This window comes from Heptranchias perlo, chromosome 6 (assembly GCF_035084215.1).
Source record: "Heptranchias perlo isolate sHepPer1 chromosome 6, sHepPer1.hap1, whole genome shotgun sequence".
Classification (NCBI taxonomy): Eukaryota; Metazoa; Chordata; class Chondrichthyes; order Hexanchiformes; family Hexanchidae; genus Heptranchias; species Heptranchias perlo.
Window position 1 is genome coordinate 23,624,172 of NC_090330.1, and position 17,216 is coordinate 23,641,387.

The 17,216-nt window shown below is 40.4% G+C and overlaps 1 protein-coding gene across 2 annotated transcripts in view; it reads left to right on the forward strand.

Annotated features, from left to right (window-relative positions):
• The window catches only part of dclk1a (doublecortin-like kinase 1a), a 293,560-nt gene extending 289,029 nt beyond the window's left edge, over window positions 1–4,531 (forward strand). Inside the window, exon 17 of one of the 2 annotated variants that reach the window (XM_067985937.1) lies at window positions 3,378–4,531. In XM_067985937.1, the coding sequence (XP_067842038.1) occupies window positions 3,378–3,542 (165 nt within the window). In that variant the 3' untranslated portion in view covers window positions 3,543–4,531. The remainder of the gene's footprint in view (window positions 1–3,377) is intronic. The other variant, XM_067985938.1, reaches the window with a different exon arrangement.
• Window positions 4,532–17,216: the final 12,685 nt, after the last annotated feature.

A 17,216-nucleotide genomic window follows, 5' to 3' on the forward strand; every position in this document is an offset into this window, starting at 1 on the left:
GGGGAATGTCTATGCATGTTGTTTATATGGACTTCCAGAAGGCATTCGATAAAGTCCCTCATAAGAGACTGTTAGCTAAAGTTGAAGCTCATGGAATTGAGGGCAAATTATTGACCTGATTAGGAAATTGGCTGAGCGGCAGGAGACAGAGAGTAGGGATAATGGGCAGGCACTCAAATTGGCAGGATGTGACTAGTGGTGTCCCAGAGGGTTCTATGTTAGGGCCTCAGCTATTCACTCTATTTATTAACGACTTAGATGATGGGATGGAGAGCCAAATATCCAAGTTTGCCGATGACACAAAGATAGGCAGCATTGTAAGTGGTGTAGATGGAAGCATAAAATTACAGAGCGATATTAATAGATTAAGTGAATGGACAAAACTGTGGCAAATGGATTTCAATGCAGGCAAGTGTGAGGTCATCCACTTTGGCCCTAAAAAGGATAGATATTTTTATATATTTTCTAAATGGTGAAAAGCTCGAAACAGTGGAAGTCCAAAGAGACTTAGGAATCCATGTACATAGATCATTAAAATGTCATGGATTGGTACAGAAAATAATCAAAAAGGCTAATGGAATGCTGGCCTTTATATCTAGAGGATTAGAATACAAGGGGTAGAAGTTATGCTACAGCTATACAAAACCCTGGTTAGACCACACCTGGAGTACTGTGTTCAGTTCTAGGCACTGCACCTTAGGAAGGATGTATTGACCTTGGAAGGAGTGCAGTGTAGAATTACTAGAATTATACCTGGATTCCAAGGGTTAATTTACAAGGAGCGATTACACAAACTAAGGTCGTATTCCCTGGAATTTAGAAGATGAAGGGGTGATTTGATTGAAGTTTTCATGATATTATGGAGAACTGATAGGGTAGATAGAGAGAAACTATTTACACTGGTTGGGGAGTCTAAGATTAGGGAACACAGCCTTAAAAATTAGAGCCAGGACTTTCAGGAGTGAAGTTAGGAAACACTTTTACACTCAATGGGTGGTAGAAGTTTGGAAAACTCTTCCATAAACGGCAGTTGATGCTAGCTCAATTGTTAATTTTAAATCTGAGATTGATGGATTTTTGTTAACCAAAGTTATTAAGGGATGTGGGGCGAAGGCAGATATATGGAGTTAGGTCACAGGTCAACCATGATCTCATCGGAACAGGCTTGAGGGGCTAAATGGCCTACTCCTGTTCCTGTATCTCACTTGTTACTCTCTCATGCAGAGGCTATGAGGTTTTCCTGACATGGAATAAGATCCATTTCGAATTATGCAATTTCTACATATGTTTCATTGATGTATATTCATGCATGTGCAGTGTCTTTTGTCACTCAGTTCAGTGTGGTCTGACTCTGGTCTGTTGGCTGCAATATTGCACTCTCCGTATATTGGTCTGAGATAGGTAAATGTAGTATAACAGCAGCCCTAGCCACCATGAAAATGAATAAGTGTTTGATGACACAATTATGAAGCTTGTGTTGTAGCAAATATGGCAGATCTTAACCAACTTTTCAGCAGAAGCTGCTCCAGTGTGTTCCAAGAACAGAGTCTTAAGACTAGGAGGATCTTATGAAAGTGTGATTATATGTTGTACTTATTTTCCGCATAGTACCTAATCTATATTTTTAGTTCTAACCCTTTAATGGCTTTTAAAATGTTGAAATAAGAACAATTTTTCCATACTAGCAAGATGACAGTGGTTCAATGGCATCATTAGTTTGCGTTGATGTACCAGACATTAAAAAAAACCCTGAAATATCCATAAAATAATGAATCTAATTTAACGCTCCAAGTGTTGTAAATAGAATGCTCACTGATTTCTTCCTTAAATTGTTTTCTATTTTCACTTTTGAGGCTGATTATAACTCACAAGCGAAAGCCCTGTCAGCCTGAGTTGTGGAAATAAAAACTTCATTATATAAAGAGTTATTGAATATTATCTCTTTTTCTATATATATATATATATATATATAGAAAATGTGTGTGTGTGTGCACGGATATAGAGAGAGAAGCAGCTAACTGAGACAATAGGTACTGGGAAGTCAGACTGTGATACAAAGTTCTGGCCAGCTGGGGTCAGTGTAAAGATTTAAATTCATGGAGAATTGCTTATTTTATTTCTTTTTTAATGAATTTAGTTTATGTATTCATTTTTTAAATCTAATTATTGGATGGGTTTTCTGATTTTTATTTTTCAATGGTCGTTGCTTCTGGCTAGCCAAATAAGAAACAAAATCAGAACAGTTGGATGATCCTGACAGAATAGATTCATCAATTTATATTCACTTATATTTAGTGGTTGACCAATGTTGCTTACTTTACTGTGTAAATTCTCAGTGTTCAACTTTGTTTCCCATTCAGTGTGAATAGATAATATTTTATAAGCAGGGTCATAAGTTCATGGTGAATGAATATGCCAAATTCTGTTTTTATTATATGGGGGAAGGACAATTTTACTGGTGTTTTAGGATTGCATTTCATGATTCTGATTCTTTTTCCTGTGAAAATAGAAAACCAGTGGCCTTGCCTTTACTATACAAAGAGACTGCTATTCCATATAATCAGGGCCATTGGGCTTATGGTGACTGAATAAGTCAAATTCAATTTTTATTATGTGGAATTCCAGGATGTTTACTGATGTTTTGGGAAAAAACTGCAAACCAATGGTCTTGATTAGAATTCTAAAAGAAAGAAAAGCAAGAACTAATTTCAACTTTAGACATAAATTATGAACAATTGAATCAAGGGTAATGCAGCTTGTTGAAGCACATTACAACCTGAGGAAGGAGTCTACATTTGTAGGAATGGAGGATGAGGGGGGGAAGAGAAAAACTGATTAAGAAAATAAATTAAGGATTTTATGCCATCTCCAGCCTCACTCTAACAGAGACCCTAGTAGTCCTGCGTTTTAGGCATACATTATAGTGAATGATTCATAACATGGAAAAGGCCTTGAGTGAAAAGTCTTGAGCTAAAATCTTACAATAGATTCAGTGCTGTGAATAAGAATCTTAAAATGAGGGTGGACTGGATTTACTTTTGCATGAATTTCCCATTTCAGAGTGAGCAGAATAAAATGAGGTTTTTGAGTATTGAAAAGCTAACTTCAACAAATATGTTCTACAAGCATTATTTTATAGTAAATGAAGTATTGTGCAAAATGACGGATGCCTGTGCTGGGGAATGCTTCTAAAATCACAGTCTAGAAATATAAATAACAATTTGCAAAATATCCATGAACAAAACATACCAGTGAAATATCTATTAAGTATTGTTTCCATTGATCATTGATGGTAATATTGTGTAATATTAGATTTTGTTCCTATATTTGTCCCAAACCTGATTTTTTTCTCATTTACTATTTTATGACCCTGACAGACCACCGCTCTTGATAAGGAGAGGCAGGTTTTCCGAAGAAGATGCAACCAGGATGTGAGGAGAAGCTACGTGGTACAAACTAACGCACCAGAACACAACTCTGAATCTGAAGATTACTCACCAAGCTCGTCTGAGACTGTTCGCTCACCAAATTCTCCCTTTTAATGAACCCTGTTCTCGTTACCAAGCTCGAATTGCTTAGTGCAATTTTATAAATCATTTCTTAAGAAATAATGAATGTTTAGTTAGTCAAGCTAGGACAATGTTGCACTGATATATGAACAGTATTGATTCTAGCATGGTTTAATGGAAAAGCACAAGGCATGTGAAGGTGTAGGTGAATCCAGCTGCTTTGCAATTCAGCCATTGTCTGTATTCTTAACCATTTAGGCGCTGTGTTTTCTTTGCACCGTGAAGCACATTGACATTCTCTGTCTCTGACCATCTCTCTTTAAAAAGAAAATCAGTTTGTTATGGTGCAAAAATGCTACTGTTGTTCAAAGGGTTCTGAACCTCTGCGAAGGAGAAATATTCGTCAGTTTATGAATCCTGAATTCTACAATACAATCAGTGTCCATTGCATTTCCTTAAGCAAACTTATCTTTCACTTGATTTTCAAATTAAGTTGTAACAGTTTAAAAAAAACAATAATATTGTAAATCCGTGATAAACAACTTGATTATTCCAAAATCTAGTATGACGAAACTCTGCTTGAACAGTACTTTACACAGAGCATAGAACGGTGAGATAGGTGACCAGGATCGTATCTGTGTGTACCATCAACAACCACTGAACAGCAGTATTGTATGATATGACAAAACTGAAGTAAAGCTCCACAGTTTGATATTTAGTTCATTAGAGAAGTAATAAAATTTATGTTAGAATACTTGTATCAACTGTGTAAAACATCCTTGAAGATGAAAAACTTTCACATGGATAAACTTTTACAGTTTTAAAATCTTTTCTTCTGTGTATCAGGCAACCGACACCTGAGCTCATGAAGATCTTTCCTACAGACTATTTTGTAGAAAGTGGTGAAAGTTAACTCATGTGAAATGTCATTGCTTTACGGTAGTCATCATCTGACTAAGTGTGGTGCATACTACAATAAATAAACAAGCCAAATCTGTGAATAAATGATTTATTGATAATCAGGATGATGCATGATGGTTGATGTGTTGTTTCTTATCCATCAACAGGTGGATATTCCAAAGTAAAACATATTTTAGCTTTTGCAACTTTGTTAGTCCAGTTGTAGGATGCTCACTGCAAATTTATTGAGGTTTTTTCATCTGATCACTTTGTTGAGCATTAGAGTGTGTTAAACTGAGAACTCTTGTGGATGCTTCTTACATCAATTGTTTGTAAGCCATTGAGTTGTGAGCACACACACTGGTGACCAATTCAGGCACAGCAATTTAGGACTGAACACCTATGAAGATCCTGCATGAGCAGTAACAATGGTCCAAGTTGGAGATGTACTTTTAGACATACTTTCAATGTTTGAAAGGCTGATTTACAGCAAAAAAAGTTAATTGATTTGCAAAAATGTTAGTTTGGGTCTTTTAAAACAAATGGGTAAATGGGTCATAATCAGTCATTTGCTTAACTCAGATTTGTTGACTTTTTTTGCTTACTCTTTCCATTTTTAGCAGTTTCTACACAAACTCCATGATCAAGAGGACTGATAAATGTCTATGGGATTCTCTCCCACCATATGATTGTTGATATTAAGGCTGCTCTTTCCTGAGCAGGTATAGTGCAAAGCCTGAGGTGAAGTTTCCCTCATGATGAGACACCATAGGGCCAATTTTTGTCTCTGGTATACCCTGATTTCAAGCACAGATGGGACACAAAATCAGCCCTGACAAATTATCATGGAACTTTGCTCTTGCTCCATTTTTTTAGAAGGGTGTTCAAAGCTCTCTGTTAAAGCAGTGAAATGGAAAAGGGGATGGGGAAAGGTGCCAACAGGAGCTTGATTGGTGTTTTGAGAAGGGGGTGGGGAAAGATGCTGCTACATCTCATGGCCCACAAGCATGCTGGATGCCAAATCACCAGCATGACCAGGAAACCTAGAAAGGACTTTAGAGCAGACCTTCAGACACCAAGCCAAAGGAGCAGCTATTGGGAGGGATGACTGAAAGCTAGGTCAAAGTGATAGGTTTTAAGGAGGGTCTTAAAGGAGGAGAGAGAAGTGGTTTAGGGAGGCATTCCCAGAATGTAGGGTCTAGACAGCTGAATGCATGACCATCAATGATAGGATGAAAGGAGGGAATGTAAAAAAGCCAGCAGAACACAGAGTTCTGGAGGTGTAAGGCTGGAGGAGGTTACAGGGGTCACAGAGATAGGGAGGGCGAGGCCATAAAGGGTTTTAAACACAAGGAGAATTCTAAATTGCCGGACCGGGAGCCAACATGGGTTAGTGAGGACTGGGGCGATGGATCATGGGGACTTGGTGCGGGATAGGATACGGGCAGGAATGTTTTGGATGAGCTTAGGGTGGAGGTTGGGAGGTCAGCCAAGAGAACATTGGAATAGTCAAGAATGGAGGTGACAAAAGCATGGATGAGGATGTCAGCAGCAAATGGATTGAGTCAGAGACAGAGGTGGATGTAGGCAGTCTTTGAGTTGTAGAGGATATATGTCAGAAGCTCATCGGGGTTAAATAGGATACTGAGGTTGCGAACAGTCTGGTTCAAAAAGCAACTCCTGGGTCTCTACGTCAACAGTTATATTTAGAAATAGGAGCATAGGGTACAAAAGCGAAGAAGTAATGCTAAAACAAAATCAGTCTGTGCTCAGCCCAGCCCAAATCCTCTTCTCCCGGCATCCCTATATATTTATTGCAACACCAATAGTCATACATCCCTTATGCCACAACCAGCCAGGTGTGCCCAGGGGCCGTATGGATCTTGATCAGGGATATTGGCCCTGTTGGGAAATATATTCAACTTTCACACGGGCATAAAAGTGGCATTGCAGATTGGCCACCCATTATCAAAACCTCCCAATTTTCCTATCTATTGATCGGGCGGCTTCTATAATGGCTAGCTGATCCACAATGCCAGTTTATGCCTGGGTGGCAAGATGAAAAATCTACCTCATAACTTTCAGTTTTAGGTGCCCGATGTTGGGAGAAATGCCATGGAAACGTACAGAAAAGATTTACTAAAACGCCAAGAGGGGATACTGGAGAAACTTTTAACTAGAACAAAAGAGGTAATCTGATAGAAAAGTGTTCAAACTTATGAAAGGTTTTCATAAGATAAGTAGGGAAAAGCTGGTCAGTGAGTCGGTATAAATTTAAGATCATCACCAAAAGAATGGAGGAAGGTATTAGGAGGTATGTTTCTTGAAGGGCTGTAAGAACATAAAATACCCTACCAAAAGTAATGGTGGAAGCAGAATCCATAATAGCTTTTAAAAGGGAAGTGGCTAAATAGTCAAAAAAGAAAAATTAAATGCTATGGGGAAAGGGCAGAGAATGGGACTAAGTGAATAGCTCTTTCAGGGAGGTGGCACAAGCATGATGAGATGATTGGTCTGCTGTGCTGTATAATTCCATGAAACTAAATGATTCTGCTGAAATGGAAAGAACATTCAGAACTCTGACCCTCTGTGAAGAAATGCAAGTAGCAAATAAAAATAATTTGTGAAAATAACTATATTTTTCAATTAGATAAATCATTCTGCAAGTTAAAAACAAGAGTGACACTAAATCTCAGGAATTCATTCACTACCAGCTGTTCGTCTAAGACATAATGAACTCGGCAGAGGCAGCTAAACAGTTGGACAGCACTAGGACCCAACCAAACAAGCTGTTGTGACAGGAGTAGCCTTATATTAGATTCTAGTATGATTTTGCAGATGTTGGTGACTATAATTCCTTCTGCACATTTTATTGCTAAGATAAAAAAAGTTATTAACTATTATTAAATAGCTTCCTATTATTTCTCAGAAAACGATTCATTTCTGTAAGTCTTTAACATTTTTTCTCATTGAAAACATAAGGAACGAGAAACTACAATCTAACCTCTGATATTTCCAACAAAGAATGTACAATTTGTCATATCATGGCCTCTACCCCTATTTATTTAATATCTCAAGGAAGAAGAGTAACAATAGGTAAAACTTTCAAGCATATAAATCTCTATTTTAATTTCTCCCTGACCACCCAAAGATAATGAAGTAAAACTTCTGGATATCAGTCTCACATTACAACTTATATCATTCAAACCTGACCATTTTCATTCCACAGATGACATTTCTATGGTCCCAGTACAGTATTTGCTCATGTATGCCTATAATTATACTTACAACATTCTTTCTTACTCTCAGCTAAATTTTCATTGAGTTTTTTTTAACAGTATTGATTAACGGTGAAATTAGCCTTTTTTAATGGGAGTCTATTCCACGAGTCTACTACTCCATACGTGTATCCTATTTCTGTTAAAATAATGAGTGTCGATGACATAACTGGACAAAAATAATTGGAGGAACTACCAAACTAGCGGGGAGATAGTTGAATTAACAGCTATAGAGCACTGTTTTCCAACTTTTCTGTGCGCAGGCCCCCTGCAAACATTGACAATCTTGGGACTCCCGAAGCATTGTCAGCAATCCAGAGGAAACCGCTGTATCACTGCAGAAATTATTAGCAAACAGCAACAGAAATATTGTGCTAGTAAAGCCGACAACTGCAGAAAAAAATATAGAATACAGATTATCTAGACTCTGCAAATGGCAAGTTGTATGCTCAACCTCAGACAGGAAGAAATCTGATGACCTTGCAGACCCCTGGAATCTATGGGCCCGAGTTAAAAAAAATATATACTATAAGAGAAACAATTAAGCAAAGGTTCAACGATTTCAACTCAGTGAATTTATTCAAGCTTCTCACACAGCAAGCTCAGTAATTATTTCCAGCGAGTTCCTCAGCAATGCTCCCACTGTTTAAACAGAAATATTCACCATATAAAAAAACACAAAAATAGAGTTACTAAATATTCTCCTGATTTTTTGCAATGTTTTTTTAAAATTAGGTAATGTTAGTCAAATCCTTTCTTTGAAGTCAGTACCTCTTCGTTAGTCATTTCTGTGAGGGTTCTCCTAAACTCCCTTTATAATTTCGGCACAATATCAGCGGAAACACCAAAAAACGATGCAAACAAATGTTGTTTGGGGTTTCCGCCGATCTTCCACCCAAGTTATGGTGGGCAATTAGGAGACCCCCACGGAAATTCTACCCCCTTAAGATCTCTCCTCACCAGCATAAGGGCCACCAGAAATTGAACATTTTACCTCTTTCTGCATCCAATTACGAATGAAACACCAATAAAATCTACAGCAGAGCAATGACAGGTTTGAAAAAAAAGGTACGTAAAGTTCAAAGTGACCGCAATAATACTTATACTCCTAAAAGAGATATTGACGGACAAATTCAAATTTATTTAGCCCATTTTATGGGCATAAAGTGAATGTTAGGGAGATGGATTTTGTGTCGTGATCTCCCCCGGAGGTGCGTGCCTGCCATATTCCATCATAAAACTTTTAAATGTCCCGGGCAGCGGGAGCCTCGTTAAAATATTAATATAAGGGTCCTTCGCCTGTGTGAAGAACCTTTTCCCAAGTTGAACTGTGGAGCACCGGATTCACTAATACTTAAGACCGCCCAGCAATTCTTGGCGCCAACTATTACTGAAAGGGATCCTCATTTCATTCAAGTAAGTCTTTGGTTAGTCTTTCTGGGCTGCCAGTAGGCCCTTTGTTTAGCTGTGTTGGCTGCTATAGTTGTGTTGAAAACTTTTGGAAAGCAACTTTGTGAAGGAGCTTCTGTGCAGGGGCTTCAGCTCATCATCAGTGAAATTGTAGATGTGTTGCTGAGTCTGCTGTTGCGGCTGGACGAGGAAGAGAGCAGATACCTACAGCTTCTGGGAGAAGAGATCGATGGCGGGGAGGGCGCAGGAGGCATAAAGGTCTTCTGTAACCAAACTTCTTACCTCAACTTAGCTGAGGAACACTGTGTCTGGCTTCTCCGCCTCACAAGGGAGGCTATGGCAAAGTTATGTTGATGAATTTTACTGATGTCACCTGTTGCAGCACCAAAAGCAACCCAGCACCGGGGTATGTGCACATCACTGCCTGTGGCTGTAAAGCTGACTGTGGCTCTGAATTATTTCTATGTCTCAGGGCAATTCCAGGCTGCAACAGGTGACATCAGCAACATTAGTCAATTTGCAATCCATCTCTGCATCAGGCACGTCATAGATGACCTCCTTGCTAAATGGAACGAATTTATCACCTTCCCAATGAGGCAGCAGAGTCAGAAGAAAGAGCTCCGGGTTTGGCCAGAATAGTAGGTGTTGGGCATCATCGACTGTGCCCATACAGCTTTGCGTGCTCCAAATGAAGAACCCCGTATCTTTGTTAATGGGAATGGCTTCCATTCCTTGAATGATGTGCTGGTGTGTGACTACAGGCAGCACATCATGCAGGTCTGTGTCAGGTTTCCTCGTAGTTTTCTTGATGCATTTATCCTCCACCAGTCTTTAATCCCGCCCCCTTCGCTTCCATCCAGACCATCGGGTGTCAGGCTGGGTGCTTGGGGACCAGGGGAATCCTCTGACCACCTAGCTCATGAATGCCACGTCTCAACCAGAGTTCTTATAGAGCAGACAATTGGCCTTCTAAAACAGAGATTCTGCTGCCTAGATAGGTCTGGAGGTGTCCTTCAGTACAGCCCCATGCAATTCTCCTGATTCATCAAGTTACATCAAAGCTACAACACAGAAACAGGCCATTCTGCCCAACTGGACTCTGCCGGTGTGTATGTTCCACATGAGCCTCCTTCCTCATCGAGTTACATAAAAGCTACAACACAGAAACAGACCATTCAGCCCAACTGGTGTCTGCCGGCGTTTATGCTCCACACAAGGCTCCTCCCTCCCTACTTCATCTAACCCTATCAGGATACCCTTCCATTCTTTCTCCCTCATGTGCTTTTCGAGCTTCCCCTTAAATGCATCTATGCTATTTAAATGGAGAGAGATTGTAGAACTCTGACGTACAGAGAGAACTGGGTGTCCTAGTACATGAATCACAAAAAGTTAGTATGCAGGTACAGCAAGTGATTAGGAAGGCAAATGGAATGTTGTCATTTATTGTAAGGGGAATGGAATATAAAAGTAAGGATGTTTTGCTACAGTTGTACAGGGCATTGGTGAGACCACATCTAGAATACTGTGTGAAGTTTTGGTCTCCTTATTTAAGAAAGGACATAATTGCTTTAGAGGTGGCTCAGAGAAGGTTAACTCGACTGATTCCTGGGATGAGGGGGTTATCTTATGAGGAAAGGTCGGACAAGTTGGGCCTGTATACATTGGAGTTTAGAAGAATGAGAGGTGATCTTATTGAAACATATAAGATCCTGAGAGGACTTGAAGGGGTAGATGCTGAGAGGATGTATTTTTTCATTCGTTCATGGGATGTGGGCGTCGCTGGCAAGGCCAGCATTTATTGCCCATCCCTAATTGCCCTTGAGAAAGTGGTGGCGAGCCGCCTTCTTGAACCACTGCAGTCCGTGTGGTGAAGGTTCTCCCACAATGCTGTTAGGTAGTGAGTTCTAGGATTTTGACCCAGCAACGATGAAGGAATGGCAATATATTTCCAAGTCGGGATGGTGTGTGACTTGAAGGGGAACGTGCAGGTGGTGTTGTTCCCAAGTGCCTGCTGCCCTTGTCCTTCTAGGTGGTAGACATTGCGGGTTTGGGAGGTTCTGTTAAAGAAGCCTTGGCAAGTTGCTGCAGTGCATCCTGAAGATGGTACACACTGCAGCCACAGTACGCCGGTGGTGAAGGGAGTGAATGTTTAGGGTGGTGGATTGGGTGCCAATCAAGCGGGCTGCTTTGTCCTGGATGGTGTCGAGCTTCTTGAGTGTTGTTGGAGCTGCACTCATCCAGGCAAGTGGAGAGTATTCCATCACACTCCTGACTTGTGCCTTATAGATGATGAAAAAGCTTTGGGGAGGCAGGAGGTGAGTCACTCGCTACAGAGTACCCAGCCTCTGACCTGCTCTTGTAGCCACAGTATTTATGTGGCTGGTCCAGTTAATTTCTGGTCAATGGTGACCCCCAAGATGATGATGGTGGAGGATTCGGCGATGGTAATGCCATTGAATATCAAGGGGAGGTGGTTAGATTCTCTCTTGTTGGAGATGGTCATTGCCTGGCACTTGTCTGGCGCGAATGTTACTTGCCACTCATCAGCCCTAGCCTGGATATTGTCCAGGTCTTGCTGCATGCGGGCGTGGACTGCTTAATTATCTGAGGGATTGCGACTGGAATGAACACTGTGCAATCATCAACGATCATCCCCATTTCTGACTTTATAATGGAGGGAAGATCATTGATTAAGCAGCTGAAGATGGTTGGGCCTAGGACACTGCCCTGAGGAACTCCTGCAACAATGTCCTGGTGCTGAGATGATTGGCCTCCAACAACCACTACCATCATCCTTTGTGTTTCCCCTTGTGCGAGAGACTAAAACTAGGGGACACTATTTAAAAATAAGGAGTCACCCATTTACGACGGAGATGAGGAGAAATATTTTCTCTCAGAGGGTCGTGAGTCTGTGGAACTCCCTTCCCCAGAGAGCGGTGGAGACAGGTTCATTGAATATTTTTAAGGCTGAGTTAGGTAGATTCCTGATTAACAAGGGAGTCAAAGGTTATAGTAGGTAGATGGGAAAGTAGGGTTGAGGTCACAATCAGATCAGCCATGATCTTATCAAATGGCAGAGCAGGCTCGAGGGGCCGAATGGCCCACTCCTGCTCTTAATTCATATGATCATATGCCTCAACTACTCCTTGTGGTAGCGCGTTCCACATTCTTACTACTTATCATCCTTGGTTAAAGAAGTTTCTCCTGAATTCCCGATTGCATTTATTAGCGACTATTTTAAATTTATGAGCTCCAGTTTTGGACTCCCCCATAAGTGGAAACATTTTCTCTCCTTCTATCCTACCAAACCCTATCATTATCTTAAAGACCTATATGAGGTCACCCCTCAGCCTTCTCTTTTCTATAGAAAAGAGCTCCAGCCTGATCAGCCTTTCCTAATAAGGATATCCTCTCAGTTCTGGTATCATCCTTGTGAATCTTTTTTGCACCATCTCCAATGCGTCTACATCCTTTCTATAATACGGAGACCAGAACTGTGCACAATACTCCAAGTGGTCTAACCAAGGTTCTGCACAAGTTTAACAAAACTTCTTTGCTTTTCAATTCAATCCCTCTAGAAATGAACCCTGGTGCTTGATTTGCTTTTTTTATGACCTTATTAACCTGCATCGCTACTTTTAGTGATTTGTGTCACTGTGCCCCTAGATCCCTTTGCTCCTCTATTCTGTTTAGACTCTTATTATCCAAGAAGTAAGTGGCCTCCTTATTCTTCGTACCAAAATGCACCACCTTACACTTAACTATATTGAAATTCATTTGCCAATTACACACCCATTCAGCAAGTTTATTAATGTCCTCTTGCATTTTGTCGCATTCTTCCTTTGTATTAACTACACCGCACCCCCTCCCCCCCAATTTGGTGTCGTCTGCAAATTTTTCAGATTCCTGAATCCAAATCGTTAATGTAAATTGTGAACAACAATGGTCCCAGCACCGATCCCTGTGGTACACCACTTCCCACCTTTTGCCAATCTGAGTAGCTACCCTTAACCTCTACTCTCTGTTTTCTGTTTTGTAGTCAGCTTGCTACCCATTCTGCTACCTGTCCCCTGACTCCACATCCTCTGCCCTTAGCCATGAATCTACAATGTGACACCCTATTGAAGGCCTTTTGGAAATCCAAATATATTACATCTACTACATCACCCTTGTCTACTCTTTCTGTTACTACTTCAAAGAATTCAGTAAGGTTGGTCAAGCATGACTTTCCCATCTGAAATCTGTGCTGACTATTTTTTATTATAGTTTTGTTCTCTAGATGACTTTCTGTTACATCTTTGAGTAAAGATTCCATTATCTTTCCTACCACCTATGATAAGCTAACTGGTCTATGGTTCCCTGGACTAGTTTGATTAGTTTATCAATTATCTCCCCCCTTTCTACCTTAATTATTTTAATATCTTTTTCAACCTTTTCTTCTAATGCCCTGCCCACCTTGTTAGTCCCCCGATAAATTCGGAGGCAAAGTAACAATTCAATATTTCTGCCATTTCGCTGTTGTTACCTGTGAGTTTATCTTGTGCATCCTTTAATGGCCCTATCCCTATTCTGATTTTTCTTTTTGTTATTTATGGTTCTGTAGAATATTTTACTATTTCTTTTTATATTCCTTTATAATTTAATCTTGTAGTTCCCCTTTGCTTTCCTAATTGTTTTTTTGACTTCATTCTTAACCTCTTCATATTCTCTTTTGTCATCCTCTCCTTTGTTGTCTATGTACTTGGTGAATGCCTTTTCCTTTAGTTTCAATTTTGCCCTTATTTCTTTAGTCATCCATGGCGTGTCATTACTGGCTAGTTTGTTCTTGCTTTTTAGTGGGATATATTTCTCTTGAACTATGTTGGTCACCATTTCGAATATTATCCACTGCTGTGCTATTTCTTTGTTTGTCAACATTTTTTTCCAGTTTACCTGCCCTAGTTCCATTCTCATCCCCTCAAAATTAGCTTTTTTCCAATCTATTACTTTGGTTTTTGTCTTAAATATGTCTTTCTCAATCAATATTTGAAACCTTATTATGTAGCGATCGCTATCGCCTAGATGTTCCCCTATGCTTACTTGTCTTATCTGTTCTAGTTCATTTCCCATTACTAGATCCAGTAGTGATTCCTCTCTAGTTGGGCTTCTTACATACTGGGTAAAAAAGGAGTCATGTACACACTGTAAAAACTCCATTCCCTTTTCTCCTTTCCCTACCTCTTCTTACCAGCTTATTTGGGGGTACTTCTCTACCTCAGAGGGCTGTGAATGCTCATTCATTGAGTATATTCAAGACTGAAATTGATGGATATTTGGACACTAAGGGAATCAAGGGATTTGGGGATAAGGCAGGAAAGTGGAGTTGAGGTAAAAGATCAGTCATGACCTTATTGAATGGTGGAGCAGTCTTGATGATGTATGGCCTACTCCTGCTTCTATTTCTTATGTTCTTATGTAGTTGAAATCTCCCAAGATTATTTTTCGATGTTTTTTACTCATTTCATAGATTTGTCTACATATTTCATTCTCCACTTCCCTTCCACAATTAGGTAGTCTGTAGAATATACCTATTAACGTGACTGATCCCTTCTTATCCTTTGTCTCAATCCATGTGGATTCTGTTTCTATCTTAATGTTACTTATGTTCCTTTTTTCTATTGCCATTATGTTGTCTCTAATTAGTACAGCTGATTCATAGTATATTATGCAGAACATATCCTCCAGCTTCACCAGTTGCCACACCCCAGCTGCGTTCGCTGCCCACAATGCCCATGGCTGCCTCTTCCAATTGGGAAAGGACATGGATAAATGATGGCCCTCTTCCTCTCTCTGCCTACTTCCTGCAAGAAGAAAGGGACTATGTGGCCTGGTGACAGGTTGTGAAAATGTGCCTGTCAGGGTAGAATAATGTTGCTGGTGCATGAAAGATGGCAGCGGTCTGAGGAAGTGAGGGGTGAGGGGAGTAAATGTGAGGACAGTAGCAGTTGCCGAGTGTACAAATAGCAGCAGAAGATGATTCAGTGAAATGTGCTGCTGTGATTGGAGGAGATTGACAGGAAGTGGGAGATGCAAGAGTCGTGAGTGCTGGGGCTACAGTGGGTGCTAGGCTAAGCAGAGAGTAAGAGAAATGTGAGTAAGAGTCTTAACTTAGCAGCTCTGGTCAGATCATTTATTCTTTCTGGCATTGCAGCCAGGTTCTGGGTGCTATGCTCCTTGCAGTCACTTACTCTACCACCTATGCCCACTGGTGCCAGCAACTTGCCTTGGAACCCTTCTCTCATCCACTGCAAAGAGCAGCTCCTTCCTCCTGGTCACCACCTCCATGAGGATCTTCAGAGCAGCGTCTGAATATTGAGCAGTCCTTCCTGCGCCACTTTTGCCAGCTATTTTCAGTGTTCAATTCCAATTCAGATGAAAGCAACCGAAGTGCAGCTCCCCTTTAATAGGTGCAGTCCGCCCTTAAATGGTATCACTGACGACTGATTTTCTAACCTCCCACTCTCAGCAAACTGGTAATAAACAGCACAAGTAGTGCTGGCAGCTCGCCAATCTTAATCAAATGGGGCACATACTCCAATTTCACGCATGCCTCTTACTGACGACATCGGGTGTGCATTCTGTTCAGACGGTTTCCAGTTCTAGTTGAAATTCTCCACCTTTGCATCCAAATATGTTATAACTCCCGAAACAAAAACTGAAAATGCTAAAGACACACAGCAGCTTTTTTTTTAATGTTAAAACTTCTATTTGTTTTTTATATTTCATGTATTAGAAGCAGCCCAGGTACAGATACTTTTTATAGAATTCTACTTGCAATGAGGTCCACTCAAGGACATTATTAATGAGAATACAAGGTTACGTACACTGATATCTGTCTTCATAGCAGTTACAGCAATGTGATACTTAAGAAGACCACAGTTCACCTTTGTACAGTGTCATTTACCCAAAACACCACTAGAATTTAGCACATTCATTGCAACAGAAAGGAGAATTATTATAGTGAAGTTCAATCCTGCAGTGTTCACATAATATGCTGCTGTGCGCCAGTAGCACTACCAAACTATAAGCACTGGTTCCCACATTATCTAGGTCAGAACTCTGATCCTGCTGTGCACACAGCAGTATAATGGGATGAAGAAGCGCTGATGCTGCTGAGGGCTCGCAAATCAGTTTTGGGGAAACCTCATAAAGACACCAGATTATATTTAAAACTGCGCATAGCGCCATTATGCAGTATTAATTTCAGCTGTGTTCTTTTCTTCCTTAGCGTCATTTGGATTGGTAGAAAGGAAGGTTCATGGGCCCAGGAGTTCTTGAAGTGGCAAAAGCAAAGACGTCCTAAATGTCCTCTGGGCTTCTCATTCTCCGTCGCCGTAACTTCTGCGGAAACTCCGTTTATCCGCGTAAATGGGGTTTCCACCAAAGTTATGGCGATGGAGCAGGAGAATCCCTGAAGAAATTCACCCCCTGTACTTTTTTGTGAGTTCAAACTTTCACTACATTTCTAGTGCAATGCCGCTGGTATTACAGAATTGCTCCATGTTTATAAAATTTAAATTTTTTATATTTATTTCTGGAAATTTGGTGGTAATATTTTTTTATCTCCTTAAGGTAAGTTTGTTTTTTTTAAAAGTACCTCAAATACAGTATTTCATGGTTTAGCCAGTGGAAGATAAAAGGAGCATACCAGAGAAATCAGCAGGCCCCAGACCATATGTGCAGACGTTGGCACATCAGCTTGCCAATGATTGAAGACAACTGACTCAATTTCCTGTGGGTCAGCAAGGTGCCAATTGCAGAGTTTTGGATCTACAGCAATAACAGCTACAAGCTAATTGCAACATAGGGATGCCACTACCCTCAACTCGTATGATGTGACTAATTATCAGCTAGCACTGCAACATCAGCTAATGCACTACTCACAGATCAAGCAGGTATTTGATGCAATAGACAGCATAGCCTGCACTTCAGCTTTTTTCCCACTGAATAGTTGCTCAATGTTATCACACTGTTGTATTTCCATAAACACAAGAGATCAATGATAGTTGTGTGTCTAAAAATCATCATTGGTATCAGTAAGTAACCACATTTGTGTTACAGATGTGTAAAGCTTGGAAGA